The sequence below is a fragment of the Bos indicus x Bos taurus genome, chromosome 9 (assembly GCF_003369695.1).
Source record: "Bos indicus x Bos taurus breed Angus x Brahman F1 hybrid chromosome 9, Bos_hybrid_MaternalHap_v2.0, whole genome shotgun sequence".
NCBI lineage: Eukaryota > Metazoa > Chordata > Mammalia > Artiodactyla > Bovidae > Bos > Bos indicus x Bos taurus.
In genome coordinates, this window is record NC_040084.1 from 67506634 (window position 1) to 67530806 (window position 24173).

The window sequence follows — 24173 nt, forward strand, 5'->3', positions numbered from 1 at the left end:
GAAGGGATTCTTCTAGCCATTGAGTTAGGTCCCAGGACCTGTAACTTTACAGAAATCACTGGCAATGTTGTGCCTGTTAGTATCTTTGCTATAAATACCAATGACCTGCGAAGTCCCCCACTTCAAGAAGAAATGTGTCTCTCTCCTCACAGGTTTGGAAGATGAGGGCCAACGTTTTGTCATTTAAACATGACAATTTGTTGAATCAAAAACAAACCAGTCTCTGCAATAGTCAACAGCTATTAATATTACCTGTAAATTGTCAAGTTTTTTCAGCAAAACTCCCAACAGGCTCAGAAGCACCTTTAAACACTGGGTTTATGGCATCTGTATAAAATCATTAGGCACTCAAGAAACTCTCCAGTTCAAGCATATCATCTAGGATCTGTACTTTCTACCAATGTGACTCTGGGCAAGACATTTGAGCTCACTGAGATTCAGTTTCCTCATTTACATAAAGCATTTTAATTTTCTATGGGAATTAAAGGATCTAACACATGAAACTGTCTAGTGAGCTGCCTAGGGTATTCTTACCTGTTGGCTCCTTTGTAGAGATGCTGACAGTAATTTTGAATATTTATGGCTCACCAATTCTAGAGCTGTGTTATTCACTGAATGACCTCATTTTCTATCTTCCAATAACCTCTTCTACAGAGTAGAAGAGACAGTTCCACTCTTTATTGTGGTGAATTCAGAATCTGCAGCATGAAGTCTTAAGAACACAGAGAAGAATATAGTATAAAAGCATTTTTGAATTGTCACCAATTTTTTTATCACTTGCCATGAAGTATAGACATGATTATGTTCTTAATGCTCTTTAGATTGAGCGACTTCACTTTCACTTTTCACTTTCATGCATTGGAGAAGGAAATGGCAACCCGCTCCAGTGTTCTTGCCTGGAGAATCCCGGGAACGGGGGAGCCTGGTGGGCTGCTGTCTATGGGTTGCACAGAGTTGGACACGACTGAAGCAATTTACCAGCAGCAGCGGCATATAAAAATATCAGAAACTTATTTATTATCTATTTTATGACGTTTCATAGAAATAATAGCTCCTCTATGCATAATTAGTAAACCTTTACAAAAATAAAATTCATAATAAACTATTATTTTAGTTGCCCCTGGATCTGTTCATAAAAAGTACATCTCTTCCAATTTGCCCTTTAAATTTACATATATTGTTTGTGTCATACATTTTATTTTAAAATTGCACTAAAATTCTTCATTTCTTTATTTTTTTAAAGTATTTTAATTGGAGGATAATTACTTTACAGTATGTGGTGGTTTTTTGCTATTCATCAACATGAATTGGCCATAGGTATACATGTGTCCCCCCATCCTGAACCCCCCTCCCCACCCTATCCCTCTAGGTTGTCCCAGAGCACCAGCTTTATTGCTTTATTTTTTAAATGACTTTATAGTAAATTTAATCATTGTGTTCCCCACTCTAATAAAAAAGTGACTTTTAAATTATAAGGTATTTATTTTTTAAATTGATATATATTATATATATATATATATATATATATACACATATATAAAACATGTAAAGAAATTAGAAGTATATATAATAATTCTCAGGATTATTCTGGTATCTCAGATAGTAAAGAATCTGCCTGCAATTCAGGAGACCTGAGTTTGATCCTTGGGTCAGGAAGATCCCCTGGAGAAGAGTATGGCAACCCACTCCAGTATTCTTGCCTAGAGAATCCCCATGGACAGAGGAGCCTGGGGGACTACAGTCCATGGAGTCGTAGAGTTGAACACAACTGAGCAACTTCATTTTTCTTTCTTTCTGTAATAATTCTAGTAGTCAAATTAAATGGATATTTAAAGAAAATATATCCTTCAGGCTCTTCTTACATGCCAGCTATACACCATGCTGTGCTTAGTTACCCAGTCATGTCCGACTCTTTATGACCCCATGGACTGTAGCCCACCTGGCTCCTCTGTCCATGGGGATTCTCCAGGCATGAATACTGGAATGCGTTGCCGTGCCCTCCCCCAGAGGATCTTTCAAGCCCAGTGATTGAACCGAGGTCTCCTGCATTTCAGGCCAATTCTGTACCATCTGAACCACCAGGGAAGCCATAGACTATCCTTAGGCTACCACCTGAGGAAGATAACTGGCTGGGGACAGTTTTTTAATGACCACCCAACTAGAATCAGGTTAGCAGACACTGAAGGCCAAGCTACTGGAAGAATAATCAAGCAATTTTTAAGAAAGCAGTAAAACTAAGTAGCACCTCCAGTCAGAGGAATAGAAAAATAGCATAGGCTGATGGAGTAGCTATTTATAATGTATTTATAAGTTGTACTCAAATTGAAGTATTCAGAGATAAGAAATATTGTACAAAATTTACCAAAACTATCTATGAATAATCTATATGCCTGTGTCATCTCCCACTCACATTTTTATTCTGGTATCAGTGCAATTATATGTACTGTTAAAAATACACTTGCAGAGTACAGAGTGAACCATTAATTGCCATTCTGTTTGTGAAAAAGTCTCTTAATTTATAGACTGATTTATTATATGTTTCAGAATAATGTCAGACAGCTTCATAACAGAAAATGATAAAAGATTACTGAAATCAAATACATTTTCTATTGTTGGAGATAGTATATAAGTTGTAAAACAAATGTGCTTTTTAAAAGTTATAATGCTATACTGCTAACACTTTTGAAAAAATTTTGTCTTATATACATTTTATTCAATATGTTTTTGTAAATTTAAGGTGTACAACCTTTTTGATAAATTTATACATTGTAATGTGGTTGCCATTGTAGCAATATTTACCCTGTTACATAATTATAGTACAATATTTTTGTCTATGTTCATTATAGCTGTGCATTAGATCACTATCTCTTATTTACTACTTGCTGCAAGTTTGTACCCTTAACATCAATTTTACTCCTCCAGCCCCCCATCCAATGGTAACCATCATTTCACACTGTTTTTTATGAGTTTGACTTATTCAGATTCCATATATAAGTGATATCACGTAATACTTACCTTTCTCTTTCTGATTTATCTTACTTAGACTAATATGCTCAAGGCTTATCCAAATAGCAGGATAGCCTCCTTTTTCATGGCTGAATAATATTCCTGTGTGTGTGTGTGTACACGCACACATGACTCTTTTTAACTATAGCCCACCAGGTTCCTGTGTCCATGAGATTTTTTCTAGGCTAGACTACTAAAGTGGATTGCCATTTCCTTCTCCAGGGGATCTTCCTGACTTAGGGATTATACCTATGTCTCCTGTCTCTCCTGAATTAACTGGTGCATTCTTTACCACTGAGCCACCTGGGAACCCCTCCATTGTGTATACACCACATCTTTTTATCCACTTATCTATTGATGAGCATTTGGGTTGTTTCCATGTCTTGGCTATTGTGAATAATGTTGCAATAAACATGAAAGGGCATATGTCCGTTCAAAATACTGTTTACATTTCCTTTATGTATACATCCTGAAATGAGATCACTGGAATGTGTATAGTAGTTCTACTTTTAGTTTTTTGAGGAACATCTGTATTTTTTTCCATAGTGGTCGGACCCATTTACGTTCCCACCAGTGATGTATAAGGGCTCCCTTTTTCACCACATTCTCACCAGCACTTACTGTCTCTTGTCTTCTTGATGGCAGCCATTTTAACAGATGTAAGGTAGCTCATTGTGGTTTTGACTTACAATTCCCTAATGACTAGGATGTTGAACATCTTTTCACGGCCTGTTTGTCACTTTGATCTCCTCTTTGGAAACATGTCTACTTTATTTCTTATGACTTATATACTTTTCTAATCTTAAATATTTTTCAGATTTCTACGTTTATTTTATGTTTCATCTTAAGCTCATATTTTGAAATTAACACAAAAACTGGCATATAGTAAATAATCATTTGGAAATGATAATGTTGCTTCATTAATGGTAGCATTAATATTATTCCATGGATGGTATTAATTTTGATAATTTCTCAAAATTATGTCAGCTCTAGAGTCAGTATGCTCTAGAGTCAGTATTACTTATATGGAGATTATAGTATTTTCTGTGTTACCCCAAATGCATCTGTGAAGAGGCAAAACAGCTGGAGGAGTGATGGAAAGAACATTTTACCTGAAATCTGCTAATTCACTTACTAATCATGTGGCCTTGTCTGACTTTGAATTTCAGTGTCTTCATTCTTACAACTGGAATAATAATGGTGACAATAATATTTTTACAACATATGATGTGCCAGGAACTGTGCTTTTGCTTTCATAATTCATCTCTACAGCTTACAGAGTTGTTGTAAAGATCAGATGATATAATGCCTAACAGAACAAGAACACTTAGCAATCAGAAAGCATTCTATTCTAAAACTTTATGACCAGTGTTCCATTATTTAATAAACCTCTGAAGACTATTAGAATACATTTCCCAACCACAGATCTCTCCTCTCTTTGCAGCTTGTCACTGTAATGCCAACGGCTCCTTCTCTGAGGTTTGCCACGCTCAGACGGGACAGTGTGAATGCAAACCTAACGTGCAGGGACGTCGGTGTGATGAGTGTAAGGTAAGAAGTTGGAGCTGACCGGTGAATTACTTCTTCCTTCAAACTTGTCATTGGCTTTCAGAAATGACCTATACCCGAGTATATTAAAAGACAAGTTCAAGAATATCTCATTCTACATGTAAAATTACTGTGATCATTGAAATTAAAAAGAAAATAGAACAACATTTGCCATACACTAGCATTTGACCCTCAACCTATTGACACATTTCCTTGGTAGTGAATTTATGTAGTATTTAATTTAGGTGTTTCTGAAACCACATACAAATTTAATCCCTGTCATGGTGAGTCACATACTCTTTCCTTTGCCTTTATGTTTTTGGCAGGAGAAAAAAATGTCATACCCTTTGCTTTTATCAAGCACTTTGTTCTAGTTCCATCATTTAAAGTTCCAGTGAGCATTCTGCTCAACAAAATTTTTCAGTATAGAAGCAAATCAAAGGATTTCTTGGATACCATTTTGCTAAAATGAAACAAAAATCAAAATACGTTGCTCTCTTTTCCTGGATACGTTACCCTGCCTTCAGTATGCCGAGCACCTTGAGATTCCTCCATGAGAGTACATGGATTTGCACTATTTCTTTCACATAAATAGGTAATTTCTCATGATAAACACTGTTAAGCAGAACCAAGCATTTCTCAGATGCCAAATTGGCCATTCTGTAGGAGGTTTAAAAATATTATTTGCCTCTATCTCTTGAATAACATGTATGCTCTCTTTTTTTGTTTTTATTTTTCCATTGGCTTTTAAAGCCCACTATGTGGTGGGACCCAAAGAAGCGAATCTGTGTGTCCTGTGGATGCAGTCCCATGGGCTCTGTGACACCGTGGTGTGATATTACAGGAAGATGTGTCTGTAAATCAGGCTTCGTAGGGAAACGATGCAACCTCAGCAGGCAGGTGCACCGACAGGAGGAACAGCCACAGAGAGCGCAGTGGGTGCTGGGGTCTCCCCAGAGGTGGGGCGCCAGCGGCTCCAGCGGATGCCCTCGGGGAGCCTATCGGCCTGCGGCTCCGGTAATTCGAGAGGTGCTGCATGGCTCTTGCCTCAGCGTGCTGTGTTCCGTGTGCTGCTGCTGACCTGTCCTGGTGCCATTTTACTACATAATGGTTGCTAAGTGTGTGAATTGCAAATGCGAAAACTTGGCAATTCCTGATTGAAGTCTTGCCTTTAAAAAATAGCTACTGATAACGTTTATTTAAAGCTCGTTCAAGTTCATAGGGTCACAAAAGTTTCAAGTGATCATTGATATGTAGAAAACAAAGAAAAATGTGTCTGTAGCAAACTAACATCTTAAAAGGGGAAAGAACCCCAGGCATCATTTTAGAGCAAATGAAGGGAACAAACAAATGAATGAAGGGAAATCTGACAAAGAAAGTGACTTGCCTAAGAAAATCCAGCCCACTGATCTGACCTTTGACTGACCTTTCATCATAGCTAGTGACTGTTACATTACCACATTATAATTTTGTCCATGTATACAACAAACACAAGACACACATTTTCACACACTGGAAATCTACAACATGCACAAAAGAAGGTAGCATGTCTTCTACTATAAAAGTTTGATCCTCCTTCTCACGGGGCAAGACAAAGCAAATGGTGGAAGGAAGGAATTTGGGAAGGGAGAGAGAGGAAGAGAGGATCAGGGAGAGAGGAATAGGATTGAGGCCAAGATGCTGAGTACCAGGACACAGGACTTGTCAGTGGAGAATCAGAGCTTAGGTGAGAACTAAGGGTAGGGAATAGAAGAAGGAGATGGAGAAGGAGTAGGAAAGGAAGAGGTAAAAGAAGGAGGAAGGGGGATGGGAAAGGGAGGAAGATGAGGGAGGAAGGCAGAAGAACAAATTTATAGTTTTATTTCTTGCCTCTTTATTGACATTTGAAAAGAACTGGTTTTGATATCAGACTGCCTGAGGTCAAATCCCAGCTGCAACACTTCTGGTCCACCGTAAAACTGTTTCTTATATCTTTTTGTAATTCAGCTTCTTCATCCATAGTAGGAACTACATCATAGAGTTTGTGTGTTGGCTCAGATCCTTCAAGGAGCAAATGCCAAGAGATTTACTGGAGGAGACTCCAGTGAAGGGGAATGGGGATGGAGCATCATGTGCAGGGAGACTTGTGCTGAAATGTTGGGTCTGTCCCTGTGGGAGGAGAGAGGGAAAAAACTATGGATAGAAAAGACTCACTGAATGAATTCTGCCCAAATCTCAAATTCTTGGCCAGGCCAGTTGGGAGTGCCCAAGCAAAACTTACCCATTGGAGGAGTCTTGGATGGAGCAGGAAGATTCGAGTACTTCAGTGTACCAGTAATTGACTAGCAGAAATGTGACTTAGAATGATTCACTAGATTCAAGAGAATGGAAGCTGGGGCTTGTCAATTAGTGACACTCCCACCGCAGGCTCTCTTGCAGGGAGGTCTTCCCAGGCACCGCTATGGCTGTCTCCAGGTTGTCGTGAGAGGAGTGTATAAAACACTATTATTATTGTTATTAAGTGGAGAAATCTTTAAAAGAGATTATATTTTTCAGCAATAAATGCATACATTTAGAGTAAAAGAAAGGGACCATAACTGATCACTATGTCTCCAAAATGGGCTTTCCCACGTGGCTTAAGTGTTAAAGAATCCTCCTGTCAATGCAGGAGACTCAGGAGATGTGGCTTCAATCCCTGGTTCAGGAAGATTCCCTGGTGGAGGAACTCGCAATCGACTCCAATATTCTTGCCTGAAAAGTTCCATGGACAGAGGAGCCTAGTGGGCTGCAGTCCATGGGGTTGCAAAGAGTCATATATGACTGAGCATGAGCATGCAAAAATGTCTCCAAAACATAAATTCAGCAGAATTATTAACCCTTATTCACACCCTCTTCCTACATATCCTACAGCCCTGATGTATGGAGTGGTGTTTTGTTCTGAGACCACTTTTCCTCTGATACAGTATATGTGACAGCTAAGAGCACAGACTCTGAAGCCAGCCTGGCTGATTTGGAATCCTGACTCCACAACTGGCTAGCTGCTGAACAAATTATGTGACCCTTCTGTGCCTCAGTTTCACCACTCTAAAAAGTTGATGATAATAACTATCTTTCGGGATTGTCTTAAGAATTTAAATGAGTTCATATTTGTAAAGGGCTTTAGAAATGTTGCTTGGCAAGAACAATATGTAAGTGCTAGTTTTTATTATTATCCCAAATGAAAATAAATTATATGAGCTCATCAAACTTCCCACTGAGACTAGGCAGGCACTTGCTTCTCCATATGTTTTACCTCATTAATCTCAATTACTAAGAATGTTCTTTAAAATTTGTTTACTGCAGCGTTTTCCCTGGACTGTGAGATAAATTTTTGAACAATTTATTAAAATTTTATTACTGAAATTTGGTGATATTTGTTTTGGTATAACTGTAGCTCAGTTGGTAAAGAATCTGCCTGCAATGCAGGAGAACCTGGTTCAATTCCTGGGTTGGGAAGATCCACTGGAGAAGGGATAGGCCACCCACTCCAGTATTCTTGGGCTTCCCTGGTGGCTCAGCTGTTAAAGAATCTACCTGCAATGCGGGAGACCTGGGTTCAATCTCTGGGTTGGGAAGACCCCCTGGAGAAGGGAACAGCTACCCACTCCAGTATCCTGGCCTGGAGAATTCCATGGGCTGTATAGTCCATGGGGTCACAAAGAATCGGACACAACTGAGCCACTTTGACTTTCAGGTTTTAAAACCACACTAGGTAAATATTAGAAAAGTATGATAGAGACATTACTTCTCATATATTTATTTACATAATAAACTTTGGAATTTTTAAAATAAGTAGTAATTTGAAAGTTATTTTATTGGTCTATCCATTAAGGATATTTGTATAGATAGATATGCTAAGTAAAGCAAACTTAGTAGGTAAAGATAAAGATAAAGTACTATCCCTACAATGCACATTCTAAGTCAAGAAAATTTAGGAAATAAAAACAAATGCAAAATATTACTTTTTTAAAAAAGTGTTACTATGTAATGCTCTAGTCTTTTTTTCTATGTATATAAGTTTCTATTTGTTTGTATCTGAGTGGTATGTGTGCCTTTGTGGGTATGTAATTAGAATCATAATGTGTATGTAATTTTGTATTCTGCTTTTTGAGATTTTACTTAATGCTATATTCTACCCATATTCATATCATTAAAATTGCTTCAAAACAGGATTTTAATGATTTTATATATTTTATAACATGAATGCCTCGTAATTTACTTTATTCAGCTTTTTCTCTAACATTGAACATTTAAGTACCTCTATGGTTGCTCATTATTATGATAAATAATACTGTAATAAGCATGCATGCATTTTCTCAATTTCTGACGATTTCTCTAGGCCTGGTATTTAGAATTGTACACTGAATTGCTTTTTATGAATAAAAATATTACATGTTTTCTTTTTTCCTATAATTAATTTCAAAATCAAGTAACGTCATTTGTTACAAGTGTCACACAATTTCTTTAATTATACAGTGAATCTGAATTAGAACTAAAAATAATATCAAGAACTAAAATAAAATAAAGAGCTATTTATTTTATTTATTTCATAAAAACAAATGAACTAAAAATAAAAGGAAGAACAAATGTAAAGATTAAAATGATTATCAACCATAATCAACCCATTTTAGATTTAAAAAGAAAACTATTCTTAGCAACAATCATTTTAAGAGACTAATTTTCAGTATGATTTGGTTTTATAGGACTTATTTTTAATATTGTTAACAATAATGACAAAAATACATAATGAGGCTTAATCATTACTCTTTGGGTAGCTCACATTAAATAGCAAGATTTATTTTTACCAAGAAGTAATTATTAAGTCTAATTTTCCAAAATAAGAATTAGTTTAACAAAGAAGTAATTACTGAGACTAATTTTCCAGATTAAAATATCATAATAATGTGACAAACTTCTGCTTGAAAGACAGCCCTGACATACTTTAAGTAGGATATGTGCTTTTCACTTTTCTGCTAGGAATGATTTTTAATCCATCAGCATTTTCTAATGTAGTCATTCTAGGTCTGCTAACACGCATTTCCAGAAAGTCAGCCAAAGCTAGTGATGCTGGGCCATGGAAGGTCACTTGTTACAAATAGATAAGGGATATGCATATGAATAACTCATCAGAGATGGAAGTTTCCCTTCATCTACCTAATTTGGTGCTCTGATATGTGTTCTCACAAATCAACTTTGATTGTTAGGATGAAACCCAAGAAACTAGATGTTAGTTACACCAATTATTTTGTCAGTATAGGCATAACCAAAGAGTTACATTTATCATGTGAGCCCCATAATGATGATTTGAAGTATTCATGGATATATGACAAAAATTAGACCCAATATAAGAGAAAAAAGATTTATTTTAACTTTAGGCTGCTGCCCAATAATATTGAAAGCATTTTTACCAGTAAAAGGACTTTAAAATGTCTGAAAATAATCAATTCTGATTATTAGAAGTGAAACCAAAATTTTCTTTAAATAGAATTGCCATCCTCACTTATTTCCACATTGCCATTAGAATCTTGAGACATATAGGGAAAGGCTGGTGAAAATATCACAGACTGAATCATAACACCCTAATTCCACCAATAATCTCAATGAAATTTCAGAGTAATTGCAGTTTTCTCTTGGACATTGTAGAAAAAGTCCACTAGATTAAATTATAGTCCAATTGTCATAACATCACTGAAGAACCATTATAACCCACAGGCTCCTCTGTTCCCACCTGATCTTGCAGTGCATCTAGTGCCATTGTGAATTAATTGATTTAAATCTAATTTTTCTCATTCTGCTTCTATGCCAGCCTGAAACCTTTGGCCTCCAATCAGCAAGGGGGTGTATCCCCTGCAACTGCAATTCCTTTGGGTCCAAATCATTTGACTGTGAAGAGAGTGGTCAATGTTGGTGCCAGCCAGGAGTAACAGGAAAGAAATGTGATCGCTGTGCCCACGGCTATTTCAACTTCCAAGAAGGCGGATGCACAGGTCTGTAAATGAGACTAAGCTCAATGCATTTATTACCTGGTTTGGTATTTAGGCTTCTATAGCAGTTTGTTCTACAAGGTTGCCAGAGATTAAATGAAATACACCAAGACAACAGGCAAACATATAATACAAAAAAATGCTTAACCTAATGCTTGACATATGTTTTTAATAAGTTAAAGGAAATACATTGTAATCTGAAACACTGCCCTGTAAATAGCTGTGCCTGCAATAAAAATCCATCAGCAGATCCCAGTTCTGCTGTCTCCCTCCGTCTGTGACCTCTGTCCAGCCAGTCACTCAAAGGGTACTGCAGCCTCAAAGAGATGTTCAATTTTTCTGGTGCCAATGTTACCTTGGTTTAAACTTTACTCCCAAGCTAATATAGTTCAACTTTCCCTTTTCCTGTTGCAAAATTGGTACAACAATCAGGGAAGTTAATATCTTTTTCTGGTACGGTAAAAAAAAAAAAAAAAAATGTTTTCATCCACTTTCAGGTGCCTTGAAAACTGTGATGTTCTGAGAGCAAAATAGATTGGCTGTAGATGTTTGTTAGTTCCAGAGAAAATGTAAGCTGGGGTTGCTAACGCTGGCTCCCTCAAGCAGGGTTCTTATGTGTCTAGCCACAGCCTTCCTACAGATCCTGAATTAAGAAAATAGGAATTAACAGTACAGATGAGAGTAAAGTTTGAGCATTTGCCTTGATTTTATACTACTAAGTTGGAATCGACCTCTATTCCAATAATCACTTGGTAGAGTATTACTCTCATTTACTAAACTCAGTAGTACAACATTGATGATACTCGTACGCTTTCAGAACATGATAAATACATGACAAGATTTTAAGACATGATTATTGACTACTAAAGAAAATTATGTTAGGGGTGGGAAGAATAACATTAAAAGCCAATACCCTAAAGATATTCTCAACTACTTCTGATGAACAGTTTTTATCATAAATTAAGCCATTATAAATTATTCTGAATATTATTATTATAGATCTTCTAAGAATCTATGTATAATCTCTAAGACAATATCTGTAGTTACTAAAAAGTATATAAGGCTGCATTTTAAAATGTACTCTATTCTTTATAAAAACAACTCTCACTAGCATTTTTACTTAATATTAATTGAAGAAAAAGTGCTACAAATTCAAATATATCCACTACCAGAAATTATAAATATCAAAAACATTATTTTAAAATGATGAAATGATGATAACATTTTAGAAATGCAAACCTAGTAGCATTCTAAGCCAAAGAAGCAGAACAGAAAAAAAAAATTTTTTAAGCATAAAACAGCAGGGTAGCATTATGGTTGAAAACATGACTCTCACCAAAGAGCCTGGATTTGTTTAGTGGCTCTCCCACTTTAGAGATGTGGGTTCAATCGCTGGGTCAGGAAGATCCCCTGGAGGAGGGCGTGGCAACCCACTCGAGTATTCTTGCCAGGAGAATCCCATGGACAGAAGAGTCTGGTGGGCTATGGTCGGTCCATAGCGTCTCAAAGAGTCAGACATGACTGAAGCAACTTATCACTGCACACCACCAACAATTATTATATGACCTTGACTGAGTGACCTCACCTCACTGTACCCTGCAAATTTCATCTATTAAATTAGGGAAATAATAGTATCTGCCTCACTTGGGTTTTGTAAGAATTAGGTGACTTAATGGCCATCTACTACTGTGGGCAAGAGTCCTTTAGAAGAAGTGGAGTAGCCGTCATAGTCAACAAAAGAGTTTGAAATGCAGTACCTGGATGCAATCTCAAAAAAGACAAAATAATCTCTGTTCATTTCCAAGGCAAACCATTCAATATCACAGTAATCCAAGTCTATGCCCCAACCAGTAGTGCTGAAGAAGCTGAAGCTGAACAGTTCTATGAATACCTGCAAGACCTTCTACCACTAACACCCAAAAAAGATGTCCTTTTCATTATAGGGGAGTGGAATGAAAAAGTATGAAGTCAAGAGATACCTGGATTAACAGGCAAATTTGTCCTTGGAATACAAAATGAAGCAGGCAAAGGCTAACGGAGTTTTGCCAAGAGAAGTCATTGCTCATAACAAACACCCTCTTCCAACAACACAAGAGAAGACTCTACACATGGACATCACTTGATGGTCAATACTGAAATCGGATAGATTATATACTTTGCAGCCTAAGATGGAGAAGCTCTATACAGTCAGCAAAAACAAGACTGAGAACTGACTGTGGCTCAGATCATGAACTCCTTATTGCCAAATTCAGACTTAAATTGAAGAAAGTAGGGAAAAACCACTAGACCATTCATGTATGACTAAAATCAAATCCCTTACAATTATACAGTGGAAGTGAGAAATAGATTCAAGGAATTAGATGTGAGAGTGGCTGAAGAACTATGGATTGAGGTTCATGACATTGTACATGAGGCAGGGATCAAGACCATCTCCAAGAAAAAGAAATGAAAAAAGGTAAAATGGTTGTCTGAGGATGCCTTACAAATAGCTGAGAAAAGAAGAGAAGCTAAAGGCAAAGGAGAAAAGAAAGATATACCCATTTGAATGCAGGGTTCCAAACAATAGCAAGGAGAGATAAGAAAGCCTTCCTCAGAGATCAATGCAAAGAAATAGAGGAAAACAATAGAATGGGAAAGACTAGAGATCTCTTCAAGAAAATTAGAGATACCAAGGGAATATTTCATGCAAAGATGGGCACAATAAAGGACAGAAATGGTATGGACCTAACAGAAACAGAAGATATTAAGAAGAGGTGGCAAGAGTATACAAAAAACAATACAAAAAAGATCTTCATGACCGAGATAACCACGATGATGTGATCACTCACCTAGAGCCAGACATCCTGGAATGTGAAGTCAAGTGGGCCTTAGGAAGCATCACTATGAACAAAGCTAGTGGAGGTGATGGAATTCCAGTTGAGCTATTTTAAATCCTAAAAGATGATCCTATGAAAGTGCTGCACTCAATATGTCAGCAAATTTGGAAAACTCAGCAGTGGCCACAGGACTGGAAAAGGTCAGTTTTCATTCCAACTTCAAAGAAAGGCAATACCAAGGAATGCTCAAACTACTCCACAACTGGACTCATCTCACACACTAGCAAAGTAATGCCTAAAATTATCCAAGTCAGTCTTCAACAGTGCTTGAACCATAAACATCCAGATGTTCAAACTGGATTTAGAAAAGGCAGAGGAACCAGAGATCAAACTGCCAACATCCTCTGGGTCATCGAAAAAGCAAGAGAGTTCCAGAAAAGCATCTACCTCTGCTTTATGACTACATCAAAGCCTTTGACTGTGTGGATCACAACAAACTATGGAAAATTCTTAAAGAGATGGGAATGCCAGACCACCTGACCTGCTTCCTAAGAAATCTATATGCAGGTCAGGAAGCAACAGTTAGAACTGGACATGGAACAACAGACTGATTCCAAATTGGGCAAGGAGTATGTCAAGGCTGTATATTGTCACCCTGCTTATTTAACTTTTACACAGTATAACTTTTATACTTTTGTACATCATGTGAAATGCTGGGCTGGATGAAGTACAAGCTGGAATCAAGCTTGCCAGGAGAAATATCAATAACCTCAGATAGGCAGATGACACCACCCTATGGCAGAAAGCAAAGAAGAACTAAAGAGCCTCTTGATGAAAGTGAAAGATGAGAGTGAAAAAGTTGGCTGAAAACTCAGCATTTAGAAAACTAAGATCATAGCATCTGGTCCCATCACTTCATGGCAAATAGATGGGGAGAGAATGGAAACAGACAGACTTAAATTTTGGGTTCCAAAATCATGGCAGATGGTGACTGCAGCCATGAATTTTAAGACGCTTGTTCTTTGGAAGAAAAGCTGTGTCCAACCTAGAGAGCATATTAAAAATCAGAGACATTACATTGCCAAAAAGGTCTGTCTAGTCAAAGCTATGAATTTTTCAGTAGTCATGTATGGATATGAGAGTTGGACTATAAAGAAAGCTGAGCACCAAGAATTGATGCTTTTGAACTGTGGTGTTGGAGGAAACTCTTGAGAGTCTCTTGGACTGTACGGAGACCCAACCAGTCCATCCTAAAGGAAATCAGTCCTGAGTATTCATTGAAGGACTGATGCTGAAGCTGAAACTCCAATACTTTTGCCACCTGATGGGAAGAACTTACTCATTTGAAAAGACCCTGATGCTGGGGAAGATTAAAGGCGGGAGGAGAAGGGGACAACAGAGGATGAGATGGTTGGATGGCATCACCGACTCAATGGACATGAGTCTGAGTAAGCTCTGCAAGTTGGTGATGGACAAAAAAGCTTGGTGTGCTGCAGTCTATGGGGTCACAGAGTCAGACGTGACTGAGAAACTGAACTGAATGGCCATAAAGTATCATTTTAAATATAGAGGTGTATACATGTCCATCTCAAACTCCCTAACTGAATGGTTAATTTCTATTTGCAAGTAATGATTCAAACTGTCCCAAGACATTGTTTAGCCCATAAATTTAAGCATATTGTGAAGCATTTTTTTCTTAGTAAGTGGTACACATAAAGTAAGTCCTTTGGCTTAAAATCAGCACAACAATAATAATAATAATAATAAACAATGGCTAACATTTATGTCAAGTGTTGTGCTAAACATTTTCCACAGCTGGGGTAGGATCCTGTGAGCAATGATAAGTGTGACCCCTTGAAAAGTGAACTTAAATATCCTAAATGTATTTTTAAAGGATTTAATCATCATGTAACTAACTAAAAGATTTCTTATAACATTAGTCTTCTATTTGAATCTGAGTATTTGATGGCATTTTTATTTCTTTCACTTCTTTGATTTGAAATGGTGCAGTAAAAAGTACTCAGCAACTGAGTCAACTGTAGCTAAAAGTGGCCTTGGATGCCTTCCTTGTCTTGGATGGCTTTGAAGATCTGTCAAATCTTTTTGTTTTTCTTCAGATCTTATGTTTGCATTCTTTGAGAACGTGTAATGGACACGGATGTTTTCACTCTTCACAGGAAGGAAATATTAATCTATAGATCATGAAAATTAGTTATGAACTTGGTGGTGGTTTAGTCACTAAGTTGTATCTGACTCTTGCGACTCCATGGACTCCTCTGTCCATGGAATTCTCCAGGCCAAAATGCTGGAGTGTGTTGCCACTTCCTTCTCCAGGGGATCTTCCTGACACAGGGATTGAACCCTGATCTCCTGCAGGCAGATTCTTTACCAACTGAGCTATGAGGGAAGCCCATAGTTATGTTTAGTTATGAACTTAAATCTAAAAACAATTAACCTTATAGTATTTAGATATAAGGGAATACAGTTAACAGGAAATCTGATATATCAGTTCCTTTTATCCCTAATCAAAAAGCTAAAAATGTTTGAAATTTTTAAGCTATTAGTGAAACTCAGTATATATTTACTGAATAACCACTCTGGTGTATACTATGCTTGTGTGCATGTGTGCTCAGTCGCTTCAGTCGTGTCTGACTCCTTGCAACCCTGTAGACCATAGCCCAGGCTCTTCTGTCCATGGGATTCTCCAGGCCAAAATACTGGAGTGGGTTGCCATGCCCTCCTCCTGGGGAATTATACGGTACTATGATATGAAAAATGAATGAAGTGAGTTGTCATTTTCAAGGATCTTTAACTATAGTATGGAAAATAAAACAGCATAAATCACAGAGAAACCCACAAACAAAAAATTCAACACTTTATATCATTTTTTTTTTCTTTTTTAATCCTTTCACCTGTGAAGCTTGTGACTGTTCCCATCTGGGTAATAACTGTGACCCAAAGACTGGTCGATGCATTTGCCCACCCAATACCATTGGAGAGAAATGTTCTAAATGTGCACCTCGTACCTGGGGCCACAGCATCACCACTGGTTGTAAGGTGAGTGAATTGCTTTATTTCATCTCATAATGTCATTTAAGGATTTCTATTTTGGTAGAACTCTGTAGTTGGGCATTTCAAGAGTCAGTATTACGAAACGATACAGATCTATTGCTATAGCATGATTGCAGAATCGATCATTATCTTACATTTTACTTATAGGAAAGATGAGTAAAGCAAGTACACATTTATATAGCTTAATCCATGATACTTTCAAAAAAGGAAGACAAAGACCCAAAAATTATAAAATAAAACTAGAAACATCTCTAACTTCATACCTACACACAATGAAATGTTAATATATCTCCAAAGTACAAGGAAATTAAGAATGAATTTTTTAAAAATCCACAAGAATTCCCCCAAAATTTTACCTAGATATCAGTTTTGGGGAGCTAGTTGAGAGGATTCTGAAGTCATTTAAACAACCTTTAGCTTACAAAATTCCCCCATTTTTTCCATGAGTGAACCATAGTAAGTGATATGGCCAGACTCACATTTAGAGAAATTTATACAGCTTCAGGGCAGAAGGTTGCTTATAAGGCGGTTGCAAAAATGTTGGTGAGAGTTGATAGAAGCTTGTGTGTGTGTGCTAAGTCATTCATGTCCCACTCTTTGGGACCCCATAAACTGTAGCCTGCAAGGCCTCTCTGTCCATGGGATTCTCCAGGCAAGAACATTAGAGTGGGTTGCCATGCCCTCCTTCAGGAGATCTTCCCAACCCAGGGATCAAACCTGTGTATCCTGTGGCTCCTGCACTGCAGGCAGATACTTTACCACTGAGCTACCAGGGAAGCCCCATAGCAGCTTGGCCTCAATTATCCACTAGTGTTTAGAAGGAAGGTTAAGTTACAACTCTTATGACTGAATAAGATATGGCTGAATTAATTTATTTAAGGAATAAGAAAGCGAAGGCTAAGGGATGACTGCCAGGTTTTGCTTTGCAACAGATGATGGATGAATGCAGACCAAGTAAGGTTTTTTCAATAATTTTATTTATTTACGTTATTTTAGCTATTTTCGGCTGTGCTGGGTCTTCGTTGCTGTGGGCGGGCTTTCTCCAGTTGCAGCAAGGGAGGGCTGCTCACTCATTGTGGAATGCAGATTTCTCATTGCAGTGGCTTCTCTTGTGGAACATGGGCTCTAAGGTGCACAGGCTTCAGCAGTTGCTATACCTGAGCTCAGTAGTTGCCACTCAAGGGCTGTAGAATGCAGGCTCAGTAGTTTCGGTGCATAGGCTTAGTCACTCCATGGCATGTCGGGATCTTCTGGACCAGGGAATCTAACCTGCGCCCCATGCATTGCAAAGTGGACTCTTAACCACTGGACTACCAGGGAAGACCCTAGGCCAAGTTTTTTTTTAATATTTATATGTTTTCTATCATTACATTTACTGATCATTGAGTAAATACTATGTTGACTGAAGTTGATTGAAATTTTTTAATTACTTTGAACCACTGTTACAAATCTAAATTTCTGAATAGCTAGACACTTAATCATTATGAACAATTATAAACAATTTATAGAGCCCTCACAATTATTTATGAGGATGTATTCTACTATTTAAAATCTTTTTTGACTATAAATGAACAGTGATTTTTTGAGATTTATAGCTTTCCTTGTGTCATGGATAATTTCTCTGTGCTGAGGTGTGAGCACACACATCATTTGAGCCTTTATTGAAGTAGAATATAAAGCCTGCCATCTTTCACTAGCAGGGGAACAGTGCATAAATCCTCTATTGCTAAACAAACATTACAGCTAATTATGATTTAAGTTTCATGTTGGCTGCAGTGTCATCTAAACATATGGTTAATAGTCTCATTTATTCTCTACTATAACTTCCTGAATAAACTTCCCAATTTGAAAATGTCCCAATTTTTTGACTGGTTTTTAAGAATTAATGCTTTCCTTTTATCTAATAAATTGAGAAATAGACATTTCATAATTTTTTTAAGTCTCAAGAAAGTTATTTTAGTTAATAAAATCTAATACATTTATTTTAGTTAAATATATCATAAGACATTTTTAAAATTTATTACGTGATTATAGTTTCCATAACATACCATAGATTTATATTTCTGATTATGGCCAATTTTGTTTAAATAAGTAAGGAAAAATTACTTAAGTGGATAAGTCAGTCATCCTTATTTTGAATTCTCATTCTACATCTGATGTTCTATAAGAACAAGTTACTTGGCGTGATGAAGTGCTTTGTTCTATGCTTTTGAAACTATGGCAATGTTTGTAGTGTAATAAATAATCACTTTTAGTCCTTTGAGTTTAACATAACTTTTAGCAGCATCCCATACTGCAGGCCTTTTTACTGGAGAACAGTGAAGACAGAAAAATACTGAATCATAAAGATACCAAAAATAAGGCCAGGTGATATTTTAACATCAGAATCTGAGAAGATATTTTACCAAACATTTGGACAGGAAAGAGATAATAGATGGGACTCTGGTGATTGTACATCACAACCTGGAAAGAGGTGTCCCATAACTCAGTTCTTGGCAGGAGCAGAAGCAGGAATTGCTTTAGTAGTGGTGAATGTAAGAATTGAGCTGAGCAATGAAAGTGTGAGAAATGCCAAGTGAGATCCAGCCAGACTTGGATCTGGAAATCTGGCAAGTCACTATGTGTATGAGTCTTCCATAGAGCTGTAGTTCTGAGGAGGAAGATTAATAGGAAAGCACCGAAAAGAGTCAGGTCATAGACTAAGTACAAACCCTGATGGTGGTAAACTCAGACACAGAGAGAGGTGATACCCTCTAGGGAGACAGAAACCACACCAGGGAAACTTAAACAGGGAAAGAAAGAAAGAAAGAAAGTGAAGTCGTTCAGTTGTGTCCGACTCTTTGCGACCCCGTGGACCATAGCTTACCAGGCTCCTCTGTCCATGGGATTTTCCAGGCAAGAGTACTGGATTGGGTTGCCATTTCCTTCTCCAGGGGATCTTCCCAACCCAGGGATCGAACCCAGGTCTCCTGCATTGCAGGCAGACGCTTTACCATCTGAACCACCAGGGAATAAACAGGGAAAGTAGAATATAAAGAATTGTTAACTGATAAAAGTTAGTTACAAAAAGGATAAAAAACGGATATGAAAGATCCTGAAGTGGTAGCTACTTCAGGAAGATCTACTGAAGCTACTTCACTGGAAGATCCAAAAGAGTAGCTACTACTTCCAGGCTGAGGGGAAAATGAAAGTGTTAGGCACTCAGTTGTATCCTACCCTTTGTGACCCCTTGGACCCGCCAGATCCTCTGTCTCTGGGATTCTCCAGGCAAGAATACTGGAGTGAGTAGCCAGTCCCTTTAGGGGAATCTTCCTGACCTGAGGATCAAACCTGAGTCTCCTGCATTGCAAGCAGGTTGTTTACCTGAGCTATCAGGGAAGCCCCAAGGGTAAGGGGGTGGACTGTAAAGGAAGCAAGGTCTTCCCCCGTTCTCCACTCCCAACAATACTTGGGTTCAGACATCTTTGAAGAGACTGTGGCAACCACAGGGCTACACAGCCTGCTGGTGGTACAACAGCAACAACGACAACGATAATAAATAACTTGCCAGAGTTTATGGGCAAGTGCTGGCCTATAGACACTGCCCATCGTTACTGGAGGATGCAGACTTGCTGGAGCTGCTGAGAAGCAGCCTGTCATGGTCAGTGCTTGAGTGCAGACCTAAACAGCAGGGGAGAGAGTGGCCTGATGGCACAGCTTGGGATTCTTTATGGGCCTCCGGGCTCCCATGCTAAATAAGTAAATAATAGTGATGATGATAGTAAAGAAGAACCACAACCCAGAAGAGAAATGTCTTTCCATGACCATGGCCTTATTTGGGTCTCTCCTGGACCCTCTAAAGACTAAGTTTAACATTCTGTTACTGGCCAGGGGGAAATGTCCGTAGAGGTTTAACTGTAATGTCATAAAACAAGGCAAAGAGGAGTGAGTTTAGAGCTCAGAGACAGCAGAGAGATCCTTGGCACAGCTGATCTCTGAAAATGATGTATTCCAAGATCTTAAATAACATTTTAGTAATTCACTTAAATTTTCATTTAAATTCAAGGAGCTTTGAGCTCTAAATCAGAAGCAGAAAGCCTTAAGGAATAGAAGACGAGATATGTGGATGAGCAGCAAATTGAAAATTGCTGCTGAGATGAAACAAAAAAATTATTGAAAAGAAGCTAAAAATGCAATACTGTAATTAAAATAAGCATTGATGTTATATACATACAACAGAATTTTCACTGTGTTAGGATAGCAAGGACAAAATGGAGAACAAATTGGAGAGGCAAATAGGGAGATGACTACAGAAGACATTAGTAAATTATAGATTTGACAGATAGAAATTATGTACTTCAAGAATTACAGGTGATTCTGAAGAAGAAAATTGATAAATTAGAACAGAAGTAAAAATCAAAAACAAAGTTGAAGAAATAGTACTGAATTAAAAAACAATTGTATTCTCAAACTGAAAGAGTTCACCATATTCCAGTAAATTAATTTTTTAAAAGACTCAAACTTGTATAAATTTCTAGCAAGATATCATATTATATAAATTATGAGAATATATCTAGGAATATCTATATATATATACTAGATATATATATATATCTAGTATATCTAGGAAGAAGAAAAAAAGGTTACTGGCAAGACACTTCAAATTGGGCCTGTCTGCAAAACTTAACTCGAAAAAAAAACCCTAGTATCATTTTTCCTCTAAATTCTTCCTGGCTTCCCCACATCTGGTTTGGTACTTTTTGTATACTCTCATAGGATTTTGCACTTCGCCTATTATATCATGCTTATTCCATTGTGTTATATTTATATATTCTTTCCCTTGATTAAACTGTAATATATGTCTCTAAACACTAAATGCTGTAAAAAGGAAATGATAAGGTAAAATGGCTTTGTCAGAAGTTCACTCTTTGAAACAAGAGGTGTTTGAAGAAAATCTATACCTAACTCCTCCTCACCACAAAGAGAGAAAATGCAGTTTCTTTCTTATTCAATAGCTTTATGGTTTCTGGACACTCATATATTTTAGTAAGTGCAGGAAGCAATTTTAGCATTATGTTCACCAGTGTTTCCCAAGCGACTCAGCTAGAACAGTACAAAGCATATAACAGACACATGATTAATATGTACTTAATGGAAGCATAGAAGCATTAGAATTAAAATTTAAAGATATTGCCTGTGAAATGGTATTAACTGTTGCTATTTTCATCTCCTCTGTAGGCTTGTAACTGCAGTTCAGTAGGCTCCTTGGATTTCCAGTGCGATCTAAACACGGGCCAGTGCAAGTGTCATCCAAAATTCTCTGGTGCAAAATGTACAGAGTGCACTCGAGGTCACTGGAACTACCCTCACTGCAGTCCCTGTGACTGCTTCCTGTCAGGGACTGATGACTCAACCTGTGATTTAGAGACTAAAAAATGCTCCTGCATCGATCAGACTGGGCAGTGTACTTGTAAGGTATGTGCTGCTGAAATTTAGGAAGGAAAAAAAAACCTTACTCAGTTCTATGTGCATTGCTGTTTTAACTTCAGTTATTTATTCCTGCATCATTAAGCTGAAAAGAAGGACATACGAAAATTCATTGCCAGACGCAGAGACTTTTCCTGATATACAGATAAGCACTGCTTTTTAAGAACTTATTTTCAACCAGAACCCAATTTTTTTTTCCCTAGCTCAAATGAATGATGTATTTTCGAAAGTAAAGTTTAGTTTCTCTTTACGTATTTACTTTTCTTAAACAAGAATAATCTGGAAGGGAAAAGAAGTCAGTTCTCTTAAGCATCACTAGAGAAAACCACAGCTAAATGATAAAGTTTATTTTTTTAAAAAATTACTCTTCAAATTAACCCACAATCACTGTACACTGAAAAATATATTTACTGCTGTGGAAGTTCAGTAAAATTTCTTCAAGTATAAACACTGACATTACAAACAGTGACTGTATGCAAATTCCAGCCCTCATTAATACTGCTAAATGATGTAGAAAAACAGTTGATTAAAAATGATAAGAAGGATTTTTTCCCCCTAAGATATTTCTGGAAAATCAATCCCAGGATAAATGCAGTAAAGACTGGGTCAGAAGCATTAGTATATTTTCAAGAAAAGTCTATGCAAAGAGGGTCCAAGGAAACAGGAAGGTGAAATCTGGAGGGGTTGTGAAGATTCTTGAGAATTTAGGAAAATGGAAGCTTCTGCCATTAAAAGTCCTAGACAAAACAAAAAGTATGATGGTGCATTATTACATATTATGGTTATATATTATATTTAATACATGCTATATGTGTGTATATTCAGCATTCCAAAATAACTATATGAATCTATATTTTAACATCTTTCTTGCTTTTCACAACTTTGCATCACATCAAAGTTTGGGAATCAGTGGAATTTCATTTCACTTTCAAAATTCTAATGACTCTTTCATAATCCTCACAGTGGAATAGTAGGAAATGTGCTGCTTAAATGTAAAAGAAAATAATATACAATATTCTTAATAATGTATGTAGTTATAAATAAAGTGTTTTTTTAGACCAATGACATGCTAACAAAGAGATTACCTACTCTGCTATTTGAGATGTGAATTTAATATTCAGTGTTCTTTTATTTATTTTTTGTTTCATTTTCTTTAAAACATTCTCCTGTTATTTATTCTTGAGTTTATTTCTCTCACAACTTCCCCATATGGACTCTGAAGAACTCTCCTCTTTCTTCAGGTGAATGTGGAAGGGATCCACTGTGACAGGTGCCGGCCTGGCAAATTCGGACTTGAGGCCAAGAACCCACTTGGCTGCAGCAGCTGCTATTGCTTTGGCGCCACTACTCAGTGCTCTGAAGCAAAAGGACTGATCCGTACGTGGGTGAGTAAGGACCTGCTGAGCCATGTAATGGTATAACGTTAGTTCCTGCTGGTGTCTTTTAGCCAGGCACCAAGGGGCAGGAGGAAATGGCAAAACGTTTAAGTAACCTTTTCCCCTGTGCTCATTTAGAACTGGTAGAGGGGCCATGTGCCATTAGATGATTGGAGTAGACACCTTTTTTATTCTTTCTTTAAAAGTATTCATTTACTGTGGATAAGGAAATAGATGCCAAGTGAGCAAGGAAAACATTATAAGGGAAATGTTATGTCTGGGGATGGGAAGAAGCTGCCTTCTGCAGAGTGAGAGCATTAGAGCAGGAAAGTAGATGTGTGCTCATGTAGTGAAAATCTGAACTGGTTGCTCATTTATTCCAACCAGCCTTAGAGAATTGTCACTCGTTAGGATGGAAAAATGTTCATTTTTAACCTTAATTTTCCTTTAACCCTTCCTACTTTTCAACTCTGCTTTTTGTTAGTGTGAAAGACCAGTTGCACAGATGTTGTAGATTTCCCTAGGCAAACAAGTCCGAAGGGTTTATCGCCTCTCCTGTCTTCATTGCCCATGAGTTATGTTTCTCATGAGAATACTTCATCATATGGGGATAGGGCCACAGATAGACACACAGTCCTTTTAGAGGAGGCCTCCAAAGACTTACACTTAACACCCTGCTGTGTTTTTACCCCACACAGGTAACTCTGAAGCCTGAGCAGACCATCCTGCCACTGGTGGATGAGGCCCTGCAGCACACAACTACAAAAGGCATCATTTTTCAGCATCCGGAGATCGTTGCACACATGGATCTGGTGAGACAAGAGCTCCATTTGGAACCTTTTTATTGGAAACTTCCAGAACAATTTGAAGGAAAGAAGGTAAGGACA

At 37.5% G+C, this 24173-nt stretch overlaps 1 protein-coding gene across 6 annotated transcripts in view; it reads left to right on the plus strand.

Annotated features, from left to right (window-relative positions):
- Positions 1-24173, plus strand: part of LAMA2 (laminin subunit alpha 2) — a 693105-nt gene that overhangs the window by 441126 nt on the left and 227806 nt on the right. For 3 of the 6 annotated variants that reach the window (XM_027551497.1, XM_027551499.1, XM_027551498.1), the window contains 7 exons: positions 4451-4557; positions 5308-5571; positions 10379-10559; positions 16293-16429; positions 21662-21898; positions 23152-23295; positions 23985-24164. In XM_027551497.1, the coding sequence (XP_027407298.1) occupies positions 4451-4557; positions 5308-5571; positions 10379-10559; positions 16293-16429; positions 21662-21898; positions 23152-23295; positions 23985-24164 (1250 nt within the window). The remainder of the gene's footprint in view (positions 1-4450; positions 4558-5307; positions 5572-10378; positions 10560-16292; positions 16430-21661; positions 21899-23151; positions 23296-23984; positions 24165-24173) is intronic. The other 3 variants (XM_027551500.1, XM_027551501.1, XM_027551502.1) reach the window with 1 other exon arrangement.